General features: G+C 39.3%; 1 protein-coding gene across 1 annotated transcript; it reads right to left on the reverse strand.

Annotated features, from left to right (window-relative positions):
* Window positions 1-26: 26 nt before the first annotated feature.
* On the reverse strand, window positions 27-14,340 carry LOC145480532 (neuronal acetylcholine receptor subunit alpha-7-like). The gene is made up of 9 exons (XM_081458770.1): window positions 14,274-14,340; window positions 13,443-13,465; window positions 5,371-5,634; window positions 4,232-4,276; window positions 3,301-3,410; window positions 2,573-2,717; window positions 1,934-2,189; window positions 1,606-1,778; window positions 27-1,195 (listed from the first exon to the last, which is right to left on the reverse strand). Exons 1-9 carry the CDS (start codon window positions 14,338-14,340, stop codon window positions 503-505), a joined length of 1,776 nt encoding a protein of 591 aa, XP_081314896.1. The 3' UTR covers window positions 27-502.
* Between the last annotated feature and the right edge of the window lie 889 nt (window positions 14,341-15,229).

The raw sequence follows: 15,229 nt of genomic DNA on the forward strand, positions 1-15,229 counted from the left end.
ATCTTTGCCGCTGAGTAATCATGCTTTGAATTAAATCTAAAACCTAACAAATTTCGCCCTTTCGTACAACTACTGAGAATATAAGAGAGTGAACAGACCGAAACGTAATAGTGGAAAAAGTGTTTTTATTTGCTATTCTGTACCTCTCTATTGAACAGTCAATAAACTTTGCAATTTTTCTACACAATCAAATAATTATATCATTTATGTACAGCTCCGGGAAACATCGTAAAAACTAATTTAAAAAATCCCCGTTGGCTGAATTTCAGTCAATCAGTCAGTCGGTCATTCAGACCGGCAGTCGGTCGTTCGGTCGGTCAGGCAGTCAGTCAGTCAGTCGGTCATTCAGGTAGTCAGTCAGTCAGTCAGTCAGTCAGTCGCTCATTCGGTAAGTATGTCAGACAGTCGGCCATGCCTTCATTCCATCATGCGTCCTTCCATACATCAGTTCAGTCGTTTGCGTATCTTTTGGTTTGTTTATATTTACTTATCCTGAGACGTTTTAATAACTCGGAGCCTGTAGAAAAATCACAAGACTCGAAACAAACAAAGTCACCATGAACACCCAGAAAAAGCAGGCATCGATGACGGAGGCGACAATTTTCCATTCCTCCCTCCTGATGTCATTTTTTTCATTTTGTCTCACGACATGTACCAGCCTTCGCACGTTCTTCAATAAATTGTCGAGCTTCAGAAGCATCTCTTTCATGGTGGCTTCAAAGGACGATTGGACATTATTAGGGCTCGTTATTGGATGCGCTTCGTTGATGGATCGCAAACTGCTGGCATATTGTAGGTTATACAACCTGGGGAGTCCAAGAGTTGACGAAGTCTCTCCATAGAGACTAGAATCTCTCTCAGACGACAAGGTCCGACACCGGTTTCGTCCAGCAGAGAATAGGCTGCCTCGAGATTTAGAATAGAAATCTCCCACTGAAGTGAAACACCTTTCGCGGGGTGTGATTGGTTGAATGATGGAGTTCTGTCCTTCATGCTGGATTTCCTCCAGAACCTCCTCCTGTTCCTGCACGTGTTTTTCAATGACGTTTATCAATCCTGGTGGAACTTTGACGCGCACAATTTTTGCCAGCCAGTTCAGGACAATAGTTCTAACCCAGGTGGGCATCTCCGAGACTGAAGGATTGTTGTAATAGCATTTAAGGACCATGCAGGTTGCAACCAAGGAAAGGGCGACCTGAACCATAAACAAGAGGAGTTAAAATTGTTAGAAATACTAGGCCGTTCAGAATAGAGCGAGTGTTAAGGTGAACTACAGAAAATATGGCCTCGTGGTTTGAGTTGTTCCTTCGTTGTAGGTGCGCAGTTTGCGAGAAAGTGATTGCCTGCTTTTATACATTATTATGGCACTTTATTCGTGCAGTAAACTTTCCACCCTCAGTTGTAGAACTGCATTCACTTTATTCACTTTGGTTCGGTTCTGGCATGGTACTCTACTGGAATGCTTAATTGCAGGATAAAAATTGATTATATCAAGCAGCAATGTGGAATTAAACTAACTATATATGACATAATCAGGAATTATGGACTCTGTTGAATGAGCGTGTGTCTGGACCCGTCTTTTAATGTTTCCAATTGTTAGCTCACCTCAAACATGATACCAGTGTAGTAAATGCTTATAAGTGGAATAACTTCAGAAGTTGCAGGCATGATCTCCGCCACTATCAACATAAACACAGTCATGGCCAGGAGGTTGGTGATTACCAGTGTGATGCGTTCACCCGAGTCAGGGGGGAGGAAGAACGACAGCAGCGTCAGAGCTAGAAACGAAAGGACACAATTGTAATGTGAAATGGAACATACCGGCAAGGAGGAAGTGGAGGAGAAAAAGAAAATGGGGAAGAAACTGTTGGTAGCAGGCATGTTTGACAGATTTGCTTGCATAACCAAACGTAACCCATTCCAAAAAACTTACATGTTATTAGTGCGCATGGTATTATGAGGTTGACGTAATAATACTTGGTACGCCTCCTTATATGGACTGTAAATGTGACGTCAGGATAAGGTTCAGGACAGCACACGTAAATGATTTCATTCCTTTGAGCAGGGACACCAATCAAATCCCACTCTCCATTGGTGACGAACATCTTAACGTCAGCTTCCTCCGCTTCCATTTGAACGTCGACTCGATATCCATCGTATGTCCAGGAACCAAACTTCATGGAACACAACTGAAGAACAACAAAAACAATAACGATGTGTAATAGATCCATCAGTGCATTCTCTAGTAGGAGTATCCTTGCTTATAAGCCTGACACTCGCGAGGTCTATTTAACAAATAGACTCGATGTTGCCATGCGAGTGTTCAGTAATAGATCACAGATGACATCAAAATGTGGTAAGAACAAAAATGTAGTACACCTGACGATAGCCGAGTGTGTCACCGGTGTTCTTACCACATTTTGACGTCTTCTGTTATCTATTACTGGACAGATGCACGGCAACATGGAATCTACTCTTTTTTTTTCCTGTCCTCCAATACAACATAAGCAAGAACCAATCAAAATGCGAGAATAATTTGGCTTATTATATAATAACCTTTAAACATGCTCACCTGTTCATCAAAGGGGAAAAAGTCAACGTTCATTTTGCAGGAGAACGTGTAAAGTACTGGGCCGAGCCACATGTTCCGTCCGTTGGAACTGAGTACTATTTTGGTCTTGAATCGATCCAGTGCCCCATCCTGGGTTGCGTCAGCACTGCAGAGAACAAACACATTTCCTGTAATTATTGTCCGTTTTGGTAAAAACAAAAAATACAAAAAGAAACAATTTGCTGATTTTCTGACATTATATCTATGATGACGGATGTTTGAAAATTGTGACGTCATTTCAGGTTAAATGATTTTTAGGCGACCACTACTAAAAATAGACATTTCAAGATTTTCTACACGCCCCACTCCTACAACTTTAGGGCATAACAAGTAGCCCGAGCAATCCGGAATAAAAAAGCAACACACACTGCCTTGTCGCCCAGTCTTTAAAAAGAACTCATTTCAAACTTGTTAATTTATTCGACTAGTAAGGGGCCAGCAAAGCCTAGCTGTAGAGACACGGTGGTCAAATAGTGATTTGTAAATAAAGAAAATTGTTACTGACTTTTTGTTTTGACCAAACGAAAGTGACGATCACCACATGTTTGTTGAAATGGGGGTTTTAATGTATTTTATTAGTTACTGACAATTTCCGATCGAATAGCTCTATTTGAAGTCTTAGCTTTACAAGTTTAAATCTCTTATGTCTTCTCACATGTAGCGCAAAAGTATTGTCCATACCGACTTACTTGTTATAGAGATAAATATCTGGTATCCACACATCTTTGGCGTTGATGTTGATTTGTTTCACGTCTTCGTAATCTGATGGATTCCAAGTCAAGAATGGGTTAAACCAGGCCTGCAAAACAAAGGATTGGCTTAATGTGACGAGAACAAAGTATTCATGAATTTCGTGATTCAAATGAGCCTATGAGTCGAGTCATGAGTCAGGAGCCATGGGTAAAAGTAGCTGTGGACCGACTTAACAATGTCATATGACGACATTCATTGTCAATAATAATAACAATAACAATAACAATAATAATAACAATAATAATAATAATAATAAGTAACATTCATATAGCGTTAATTCCGTGTAGTTCATTAGCACTTCACAATTTGAACGAGTAAATAAAAGCAAAACAAATTAAAACAATAAAAATTTACATCAGAAATCATACGTTAAAAGCTCCTTTAAATCAATGTGTTTTAAGTGCTTAGTTAGCTGAGGATACGGAAAATTGTGAATGATCTCTGAGCTTATCTGGCAAGGCATTCCATTGGGTAGGTGCAGCAACTGAGAAAACGCTAAGGCCATGACAGACACGTGAAAAGCTGACGTCAATTTGTTTTTTACAATAACTACATCGCATGAATTATAAATTCACGTGTCTGTCCACGCTTTTTGTCAATGAAAGTTAGCCAATGGGCGCGTGAGAATTTATGCAGTTATATTAAAATCTATGGCACTATCCAGTTGCGACAGACGAACTGTAAACCGCGAAAACTCGAAACTATCGAAACGCTTTTAAAATGCCATCCATCATCAGGCCATGATCATGCTGACTCAATCACATGATGCACATTGCCAGGGATGTAAACTTTGGTCAGTGTAGAATGGAGCACGAACCTGTTGAGTTTAGGAAGGAATTACAAGAGCACATGACTTCTTAAAACTACCTGACGAATCCACAGGCTAACTTGCATCAGCTGATTTTTTTCGTCCTGAAAATTACGTAAAACAAAGCTAATTAATTGGAGGATATACAATGGTTAGATAGAAACTAGATAGAAACTTTGTCATCAACCACCTAGCTGGGGAAAAACTCCCCTACTAATACGGGGACATAACAAAAACGAGTTAAATTAGAAGAAAAAAACCTATAGCTATTTACAACAGTAAAACTTAAATCCAAGTTAAAATATGTTATGAGACTATGTACAGTGGATTTTATAATACAATAATACATACTTAAAAAAAATTCTTAGGAGGAGCAGAGCGGACAACCTCTGCAGCCATCATCTAATGATGCATCAAGATTGTTGAGATTTCTGATGTTCGTCTTAAAAGTGCTGAGAGAAGATTACAGCGTTATGTTAAGCATGTAAAAGTCACTCCAGGGATACAGTATGGGGAAGGGGCAGACAAAAGGGTTCGAAGAAAAAGGAAAGGGAAGAGATGTACGGAATAATTCACCACCTGATACAATGAGTTATAAGTGTGTGTATTCTCTTGCACAGCAGCTGTAACACACCCGACCTGGTGAAACCCAATCTGGTTGGCTATTTTAATTTTACTCTCCCTGGTGCATGGAATGTTGGCCTCCCTGGCCCCTGGTCAATTTTATTTCTCCCTGGTGTAGAATTTGCTTTCCATCCCTGCAAGAAAAGGTGACGAGTTTGGAATTCCGTTATTGTTTCTTCAGTTTAATATGTTGGAAAAAGCAGGAACACTAGAAATTGCGTTTCAGAGTGTAGATACGTAAAAGTGAAATTACTGCATCGAAATTATCAATGAGGCTGAACATTCTATGCCTATGTTTTTGCCAAAACAGAGTGATATGATATACAGGTAAGGTTTGATTACATTTTAAACCAATGACCTCCCTGATGTTGTTTTGGTGAAGAATTGGATCAACCTGTTCGATTTTTGTCCGCCTTTGGTAGAGTTTTCGTCAAAAACCTGTTGAACAATCAGGTTTCACCAGGTCTGTCACGTACAGAGGGGTGTTCAGAATGAAATATAACAGCATTACAAAATTATTTACTAACAACACTTGAGGAACATTAAATGAAATTTCAAGAATTAAAACTCTCACCACATTGATAATTTGATGCAAGGAGACCCCAAGCTTCACAGTAACTTTATCACTCCTGTTTAGAACAGGTCTTAATTCCGGATTGTACTCAGTATGAAATAGGTTCTGTCTCAACCTGGCTTCTGCACTATCTGACTGATTCTTCTTTCCGTTTATTTCTGAAAGAGATTTCACGGTTTGTAACAAGAACTCCTTGATTGTATATATATAATATATAATGACCCATACGGGGAACTCCGCCCGAAAGGGGATACCATCATCAGGCTTCAGGTATATAAAAGGGTAGGGATTTCACAAGTTGAAGTACATGAAAGGGTAGGGAAATCTGTCATTTAACTCCAATGTGAATTCGAACATGAACTGAATATAAAATAGTTGTTTTTGGCCGGTTAACATCTCTTCTGGCTGTGATTGATGTTCTCTGGCAATATTGTTTATTCTTGTTTCTTGTTTTATTTTTGCCATTTATAATTGTAGTAACTATATCAATGTGTATAATAGGCAAGGAAGCCCAGGGAAACCAATAAGGTTTATGTAAAGGACTACCTGTTAAATACCTAAAGTCTTAACAAGAGTCTAGAAAAGGGATGCAATGTTCTTAAGAATGGCTGACTGTTAGGATCGAGAAACGCCGGTCAACGTCCCATTTGACAAATCGCTCATATTTTGCCCAAAGATACCCTTAGGTGACCTAATTCTAAAAATCATATTTAGAGGTTCCAGCGAATTTTTATTTTTCAGAAATTCGCGAAAATTTGAAAGCGCGGTCAAAGTGCGGTTTTTCGTGTAATAAAATGACCGAAATAAGGTGCGAGGACGAAGCGCTGCTTAAGTCTTAAAATAAACTCAATTGACTTCAAACTTCACACAAAAGTGGAACAACCACTCTAATTTATCCCTCGCTTTAAACTAGTCTCAGATATGTTGATATAGTGGTTTTCCGAACCATTTTAAAAATAGCTATGAAGCGTGTGGAAAATAACGGCAAAATATAGCTCATGTTTAACAGCATAAAAATGCATCTGGTACCTCACTTTCCGATTATTTTACATTACAGCCTTAAAATATCATTATTAAAGATATACCATGCCAAGTTTCATGCTCGAACTCGCAGTATTTCCCTCTGTGAAAAACGAAAATCTATGTCAATGTGTTGGGCGCAAATAACACAATAATTATGCACGAACCAGAGACAAATCAATTTCAATGGCGAAAGTAAAATGCTATCATTAATTAGAATCCCGTCAATTCACTGCTATCAGTAGAAACATAATGTCCACTGCATAAAAACTGTTTTCAGACGTTTTCGAACCATTGCGCGTTAACTTTGTTTAATTTCGTGTCCGCCGTCATGTCTAGTTTGTCATCGCGTGTATTTCCTTAATGTCAACAACACGTGAATGGTTGTCATAACAAACGCAAGAGATTTCCTGGAACCTTAATGTTTTCGATTCACCAAAACGCTTTAAGTTCGTTAAGACACAATAATGGGTCAACTTGGAATGCTTTTTAGCATCAAGGACGTTAAAGGACTGTAAATTAATCGAGTTGAAATATCTTGAAGCAAATCAAAATCGCGCCCTTATTCTAATTTGGTAAACAGCCGATCTCCGTTCAAGTTCAAGAAGTCGAGAAGTTAATCCGGCAATGTATTACCGGTACAACAACAAAATCAAACCGAAGTCATCAAAAGTGTAAGTTTAAAAGTGTAGTGGTAAGTTCCAAATAAATTTCGCCTATATAAATTGGAAACAAGATGTGAAACGGTCTGACCCGAAACAAATAAACAAAATATTAATACGACTAATTTAACCCGAAAATGTTACAGAAAACATACCTAAAAGCCGTCGATTCCCCTCGATACCACTCCGCATTGCCTTAAAGAGCCCAAGCTTTCTGCTGTAAGAATCAGGGGCCTCATGAATCTGTATTTATTATATCGGCAACCATGCTGCGTGGCTGATATTCGAGACTCAGTGAAAGTTGTCACACAACCGTACGAGCAGCCCAGTCACGCTTTCACTGCTCTTGCGCAAATGTTCAACATTTCGCAATTTACATAAACCGACTACAAGTTTAAAGTAGTGACAGTAGATTGAAATGCGCTTGTTAAAGCTGTCCTATCGAGGAACAATTATTTCTTGTTTTTGAATGGCTCTTAGTTGTAGCTACAGTCGGGGAGGGGGGGGAGAGGGTATTCCCGGAAATTTCGGATATCTGTATGCCGTGGAAGATTAAGTGGTCTCCAGCTCTTAACGCCAACACTGAAACACTAGATGATTCTCGAAGTATCACAGGGGTCACTAAGCTAAATAATTTTGAGTGTAGCTCCGCTGAGTCAATTAACCGTTGGCGCGCATATTGCATTGACCGTGGACAGGTGGAAAAACAGTTAAACCGGAAAAGCCTGTTGCACATTGTAATTTAGCGTTGTCCAACACGCAGTCGGTCTGGTTGTAATGTTAATCGTATTTGAGAGAATCTCAAGTTTTCTTTCGACACATACTGGGGTGACATACTACTAGATGGACGTGGCCGGGAGCCACGAGTCAAGTCAGTCAATTTGCCATGCTTAACCGAGAAGAGTGACTGCGACCTTAACATCAGTGCCATTATCAACGGGTGTGACCGAGGAAGCGTCTGCTGAGGTTTCCATAGATAGTAACCATGCACGGTAGGGGTGTATTGATGTCTTCAAGGCCGCTGCATTCGTGTCTTTTATAGGGTGTCTACTTTAGAGAGGCACTTGTCGCTGGAGAAATGTACTCAGTCCCTTGAAAGCTATTCCCTTATGGACTTAGCCAAAATGTGCTACAAACCTTGCTTGGAGCAGGCGTTGGCGCTTAACTCAAAGCCACAATAGGTTACCAGGAAGCCCTCGTTGTTTTAAAAAAGGTTTGGGCTCTCAGGGCAGTCAGTGACAAGCAGCAGTCGTATCTTATGGCAAAATTCCGCGTTGGTCAAACGACAGGCCGAAAGGTTGACGCCGAACTGGTGGCGCGGGAATGCGCAGTGCCCGGGATCCTTATAATATTCGTCTTTTTCAGGTGCTAGTTTTTCTCTCACCTAAGTGCTGCAATGCGCCAAAGTGATCCTGATGAGATGCATGCTCAGTCATCTGAAGAGGAGAGAAATTTTAGTCAGGGAAAGGAAGTTGTAGAAATACTACAGCTCCAGCATCCTTTGGTACACGACCAGCAAGACTCCTGTGCCTTGGCGATGGAGGGTGACCTAAAGAACCTGAAACTTTGTATGCTACCGTGCGGGTGCAAAGACATGGGACTAGATATACCTCTCCCACTCGTGCGCGGAAAAGCTCCCGGCCACGTCCATCTAGTAGTATGTCACCCCAGTATGTGTCGAAAGAAAACTTGAGATTCTCTCAAATACGATTAACATTACAACCAGACCGACTGCGTGTTGGACAACGCTAAATTACAATGTGCAACAGGCTTTTCCGGTTTAACTGTTTTTCCACCTGTCCACGGTCAATGCAATATGCGCGCCAACGGTTAATTGACTCAGCGGAGCTACACTCAAAATTATTTAGCTTAGTGACCCCTGTGATACTTCGAGAATCATCTAGTGTTTCAGTGTTGGCGTTAAGAGCTGGAGACCACTTAATCTTCCACGGCATACAGATATCCGAAATTTCCGGGAATACCCTCTCCCCCCCCTCCCCGACTGTAGCTACAACTAAGAGCCATTCAAAAACAAGAAATAATTGTTCCTCGATAGGACAGCTTTAACAAGCGCATTTCAATCTACTGTCACTACTTTAAACTTGTAGTCGGTTTATGTAAATTGCGAAATGTTGAACATTTGCGCAAGAGCAGTGAAAGCGTGACTGGGCTGCTCGTACGGTTGTGTGACAACTTTCACTGAGTCTCGAATATCAGCCACGCAGCATGGTTGCCGATATAATAAATACAGATTCATGAGGCCCCTGATTCTTACAGCAGAAAGCTTGGGCTCTTTAAGGCAATGCGGAGTGGTATCGAGGGGAATCGACGGCTTTTAGGTATGTTTTCTGTAACATTTTCGGGTTAAATTAGTCGTATTAATATTTTGTTTATTTGTTTCGGGTCAGACCGTTTCACATCTTGTTTCCAATTTATATAGGCGAAATTTATTTGGAACTTACCACTACACTTTTAAACTTACACTTTTGATGACCTCGGTTTGATTTTGTTGTTGTACCGGTAATACATTGCCGGATTAACTTCTCGACTTCTTGAACTTGAACGGAGATCGGCTGTTTACCAAATTAGAATAAGGGCGCGATTTTGATTTGCTTCAAGATATTTCAACTCGATTAATTTACAGTCCTTTAACGTCCTTGATGCTAAAAAGCATTCCAAGTTGACCCATTATTGTGTCTTAACGAACTTAAAGCGTTTTGGTGAATCGAAAACATTAAGGTTCCAGGAAATCTCTTGCGTTTGTTATGACAACCATTCACGTGTTGTTGACATTAAGGAAATACACGCGATGACAAACTAGACATGACGGCGGACACGAAATTAAACAAAGTTAACGCGCAATGGTTCGAAAACGTCTGAAAACAGTTTTTATGCAGTGGACATTATGTTTCTACTGATAGCAGTGAATTGACGGGATTCTAATTAATGATAGCATTTTACTTTCGCCATTGAAATTGATTTGTCTCTGGTTCGTGCATAATTATTGTGTTATTTGCGCCCAACACATTGACATAGATTTTCGTTTTTCACAAAGGGAAATACTGCGAGTTCGAGCATGAAACTTGGCATGGTATATCTTTAATAATGATATTTTAAGGCTGTAATGTAAAATAATCGGAAAGTGAGGTACCAGATGCATTTTTATGCTGTTAAACATGAGCTATATTTTGCCGTTATTTTCCACACGCTTCATAGCTATTTTTAAAATGGTTCGGAAAACCACTATATCAACATATCTGAGACTAGTTTAAAGCGAGGAATAAATTAGAGTGGTTGTTTCACTTTTGTGTGAAGTTTGAAGTCAATTGAGTTTATTTTAAGACTTAAGCAGCGCTTCGTCCTCGCACCTTATTTCGGTCATTTTATTACACGAAAAACCGCACTTTGACCGCGCTTTCAAATTTTCGCGAATTTCTGAAAAATAAAAATTCGCTGGAACCTTTAAATATGATTTTTAGAATTAGGTCACCTAAGGGTATCTTTGGGCAAAATATGAGCGATTTGTCAAATGGGACGTTGACCGGCGTTTCTCGATCCTAACAGTCAGCCATTCTTAAGAAGCTATGTGAAAGGGATGCCTTTTTCAATAAAAGGTATGCAAAAGGGGTTCCTTTTCTGTCAAAATGGTATACGAAAGGGTAAGGGGTTACACCTTGGGGCGGAGCCTCCCCGTATAAAACCTACTGGAATACCCCCCCCCCCCCCCCTTTAGGCTTTGGTAGATTGTGCTAGCATAATTTTTAGCATAATTTAGAAAAACGAGCATAATTTAAAGCTTTTATTTCAGTTTAGCACTGCTAGCATAATCCGAGCTTTTATGCCTTGAAAACAAAAAAAAACCCATCATAGTTCTAGAATAATTCAGTTTGTACTTTACTTCTGTATTGTTATTGGAAAATATCGAGGTCTGGAAGACTCTAGCTAGGTCACCCCGTACATGTCTGAGAGGCTGAGACTCTCCTCAGGCCACCACGCTTATGGCTCGGCGGCTCGGCCCCTCAGGCCTTAGATCAAAGATGGCGTCGTCCTCGAGTACATGCATAGTTGTCTTTATACTAAACTGAGGGCTTTGCCTGGATGGCGTCTAAAACAAGTATATACAAGTAACTTTCTGACCCGGATTCAGAACCCAGAAATGGTTGATTTGGATATCATTTGGCTTTTCGAGGTGCGCACATGCGTATTTGCCATGCTGAAGACTGTAAGACTGGAAGGTGGACTGTCTGAATGTTCATTAAAGTCAAAATTGATAGAGTTAAGCTACTGGCGATCTTTATTTTCCTTAAAATCCAAGTAGCATAACTTCGGTGACAGAGAGCATAATTTTCAGAAAGTAGCATAATTTTGGCATAATTTCTAAAAAATATGAGCACTGCTAAAAGCATAATAAGCTTTTTTTTCGAGCACAATCTACCAAAGCCTACCCCCCTTACCCCCGGGATGAAACGTGTGCGTTAGGTAATTCTTACAAGTGCGATTTTCATGATCACAACAGTAAGCTCATGCGAGAAGGCAGTGTGTATTGCTATTATGTACTTTTATGGAAGAGTAGCGGTCAGATGATGATCCTGTAGTCTGTATAGTCTGTAGTTATAGTCTGAGGGTAACACAGAACAGTAATCACTCGGAAAAACCAGTGGCCGTCATATAAATGTTTACAGAAGAAAAAGATGACGTGTTAAAAATTAAAAATATAGAAAGATTCTCAAATATGCAACGATAATATATATAAAAAATTAAGATATGAGACACACTAAAATAAAAGCAAAGCATTGGATCACGATCAAGTCTAACAATTAAAACAAGAAAATTAAAAATTTAAATGATAAGATGGTCCAATTCCTTGTAACTGTCCATAAAATGTTTAAAATGGATTAGGTTGGCTTTTAATATGGGCAGGCATCATATTCCAGAGGCGGCCATTCGATACTGAGAACTAAAAGACCTTCCACCCTCAAGACTCCCGTTTGAATCGGGGGCAGACAAGGTTTAATTGACCTCGCCTGCTCGTTCTTCCGTTCGCGTCTGCATTTTTTACAAGCATCTGGGTAAGATAAGTTGGGTACTCCCCTAAAATCGGTTTATATACCAATATTGACTTATTTATTTTCGCTTCATGGTAAAATAGAGCCCAACCTAATTGAGTTACATGCTAAAAATATCCTGCCTTTATAGTGGCTGGTGATTTTCCCGAGCGATAGAGGCAAACTACCGAGAAGTATGCGACCCAACAGTAACCCTATGGAGGCTAGTATTATCAGTGGCTAGCGCGGCCAACGATCATTTTCTCAGAGATAACGATTGTCATTTCTTTCCATCCAAAACGTCCAATTCACCTTTTCTCACCAAGTTCAAAAGCAATATTTCAAAGATTGTTTTAAGTCAATGAGAAATTTCATGAAATGTTTAGTTAACGTCAAAGATTGAAACTCTGAAAGCAAAACATTGATTGAGCTTATCTGATACCAAACGTAAATATAGGAAATTGAACGCTTTCCTATTGTAAACAGGTCAGTTTAGATGATTTTGTTACTTGTGTGCACGTCACATATTGAAACTGAAATACAACGTCTCATTTTTAATTTAAAATCGTTATTTATCATACTCGTGTAACCGGCGTGAGCGACTGTCACTTTTACAATTGTGCGTGCTTAATGTCCGTTTCGGAGTTTGTCTTAATAGTGTTGTTTGTGCAAGGATTAGAAGCTTGATTTAAGATAACCTGTATTGATATGTGCAAAAATACATTGAAAACACACGTCGCTGGATTTCCTTTTGATACTGAAGTACAAGGTTTTTAAACGTGTGGCTATTCAAAATTCAACTTTACAACGGAGAGCAATACTGTTTTTCAGTTTGGAAATTTTAGATTATGTATTTTTTACTGGTGGCTGAAACTATTTTCATCAACTGACCACATGAAATCTGTTTTCTTTATCCTGTAACAGAGATGCTCATCGAATAAATATTTACTCCTCTTGATAAAAGGTTGCTGTTTCACAAAAGATCTACGATCTGGTCACCTTTGAAATTAAATTAATTGCCGTTTTCTAACCAGTAAAAACTCAGAATGTTTCTGAGTACCGCATGGGTATCGAGGAGTTTAAACTGACTTGGAAACATTACTCGCATGTAATAACCATTTTCCCCGTGTTCATGATATTCTACCAAGTGGTATGTCAATAGCTGACCTTATTTTGACTTTGTTGCATACTGAGGGGAACGTACTGACCACAAATTAATTACGTTTTGTCAAATATATGAACGCCACACTATACCGCACTGATACTTGACTAATACCCGTCTAAATTGAAATCAATTTTGCCCTAAAACAAACCAATAATCGTCAGCTGATGGCAAGAGAAATACCTGGTTGTTCGCATCGGCAAATTCTACCACGAAATAACACAGTTATGTGTTTATGAGACTACCAGATGACCGCAACGAACAAAGATCAGTCTGTATTATTTGGAAGAAGTTGTAATGGGTTTATATCTAGTATATATTAAATTGTGTTTAATTGTATCAAAGGCTGTGAAGCATGTAGGTTTCATACGACTTGTGACCGACTGAGGTTATCAGTGTGCATGCTCTGTGACAACTTCAGAAGTTGTGGAATATCGCCTGGCATTGTTTCACTATTGAGAGAACCTTTGTGAAATGTATAACTGTTACTGTTTATGTCTGAGGTAACCGCATTCCTTGCCATACTAAAGTACTTTCTTTGTTTATTTTTTGTAGTTTAAAAAAAGGCTCTGAAGACTGATCAAAAATGACTGAGTACGGTTAGACTTCTCTCGTCCACCACCAAGCCTAGCGACACGGGGATAATGTGTACAAATTAAGGTGTCGCATTAAATGAAGAAAGCATTACAGACCCATCAAAGCAGCTGTGCAATTTTGTTCGACCGATTGTATGTCACATGCGTTGTATCACTCGCTAGATATATATCTATTACAAAATGTCTAAAAGCAGTCCAATACTTAAACTGAAGCTGCCCTTCCCATCTTCGGGGACTTGGACAATACAACTGTTAAGAAATGAACGAATGGGTTGATGCAGATGGAGTAGAACACTCCCCTAAATAAGTATTTGATCAATGCCCCAACTCCACTTGACCAAGAAAATGTGATGTAAGTCTTAGTGAACATAATCGAAAATTCAAATCGGATAAGTTAATAAAGTTCGCTACCCATTACCTTTTGTTGAAGATGTTACAAATGTCTGAGATAGAAAACTCACAAACATCCACGTCAAGAACTTCATCTTGCTAATCAAGTGTGATCGCCGATCACTTTTGAGGAGAAAATACATTGACCCTCTTAAGCCGATCGCCTCTGTCAATATTTTCCTGGCGTCCCATAGGATTCAGTTTGATTGATTTCAACACGTATCTTGCCGCTGCATCAGAGTGTACAAAGTCACCGGAAATGTGTCGCAAAGACTAAAGCAACTGCATTGTTTATTCATTCGTAATTGAGTTAGAGTTCACGCTATGATCCAACCAAGAATGTAGATAGGATGTGGTTTCTTTTTGGTTGACGGCTTCAATTTGAGCTGCTGAGAACTGTATAGGAGTTATAAGGCCAGAAAGATATAATTTCTTTCACAAATGAATTTTTGGGATAGAGGTGTTAGGTACAGATCATAAGTGGAAAAACCTTTTACATCTTCCTCCCACTCACATTTATCCGTAGGATTAAAATACCAAATCTCTTTTCCAGTCTGTGTTCGTTTCTAATTTTTATCCTGCTATTTAAGGAAGCTCACCTGAAAAATGTATTAGAGTTGACTGAACTATTTTTGTATGGGATTTAATTTGCGTTAACTGCCGCGCATCAAATAATCTTGAAATTTAACCAAAGTCAGCTCCGATCCTTATTGGGTTGTCTATCAAACAAGAAAAGTCTTTAGAGAAGCTTGGCAACTGATTTCCTTCGAGAACCGGGAGCCTTGCAATTGTCTTTCGAGAAGACGAGGTTTGGATCGTATATACTTGTTCTTGTAGACTGTTTAATCGACAGCCAAAAGCAATGTCATTGGGAAGTATTTCAATTACAGTACCATTACTCCTTAAGCTAATTTTATCACCTGTTTTAATTAACTATCCATTTAAACGCATCGTGGGACATGTCGCCACCCATGTTTTCGTCTT

The sequence above is a fragment of the Orbicella franksi genome, chromosome 3 (genome assembly GCF_964199315.1).
Source record: "Orbicella franksi chromosome 3, jaOrbFran1.1, whole genome shotgun sequence".
NCBI classification, from domain to species: Eukaryota; Metazoa; Cnidaria; class Anthozoa; order Scleractinia; family Merulinidae; genus Orbicella; species Orbicella franksi.

What these genes read in the sequence shown, in the direction of transcription:
- LOC145480532 (XM_081458770.1), bottom strand. Translation starts at nt 14,340, where the DNA reads ATGAAGTTCTTGACGTGGATGTTTGTGAGTTTTCTATCTCAGACATTT. An exon ending in TGTAACATCTTCAACAAAAG is followed by an intron (nt 13,466 to 14,273) that starts GTAATGGGTAGC and finishes ATTTCGTGGTAG; the next exon opens with AATTTGCCGATGCGAACAAC. An exon ending in TTTTCCCCTTTGATGAACAG is followed by an intron (nt 2,190 to 2,572) that starts GTGAGCATGTTT and finishes GTTGTTCTTCAG; the next exon opens with TTGTGTTCCATGAAGTTTGG.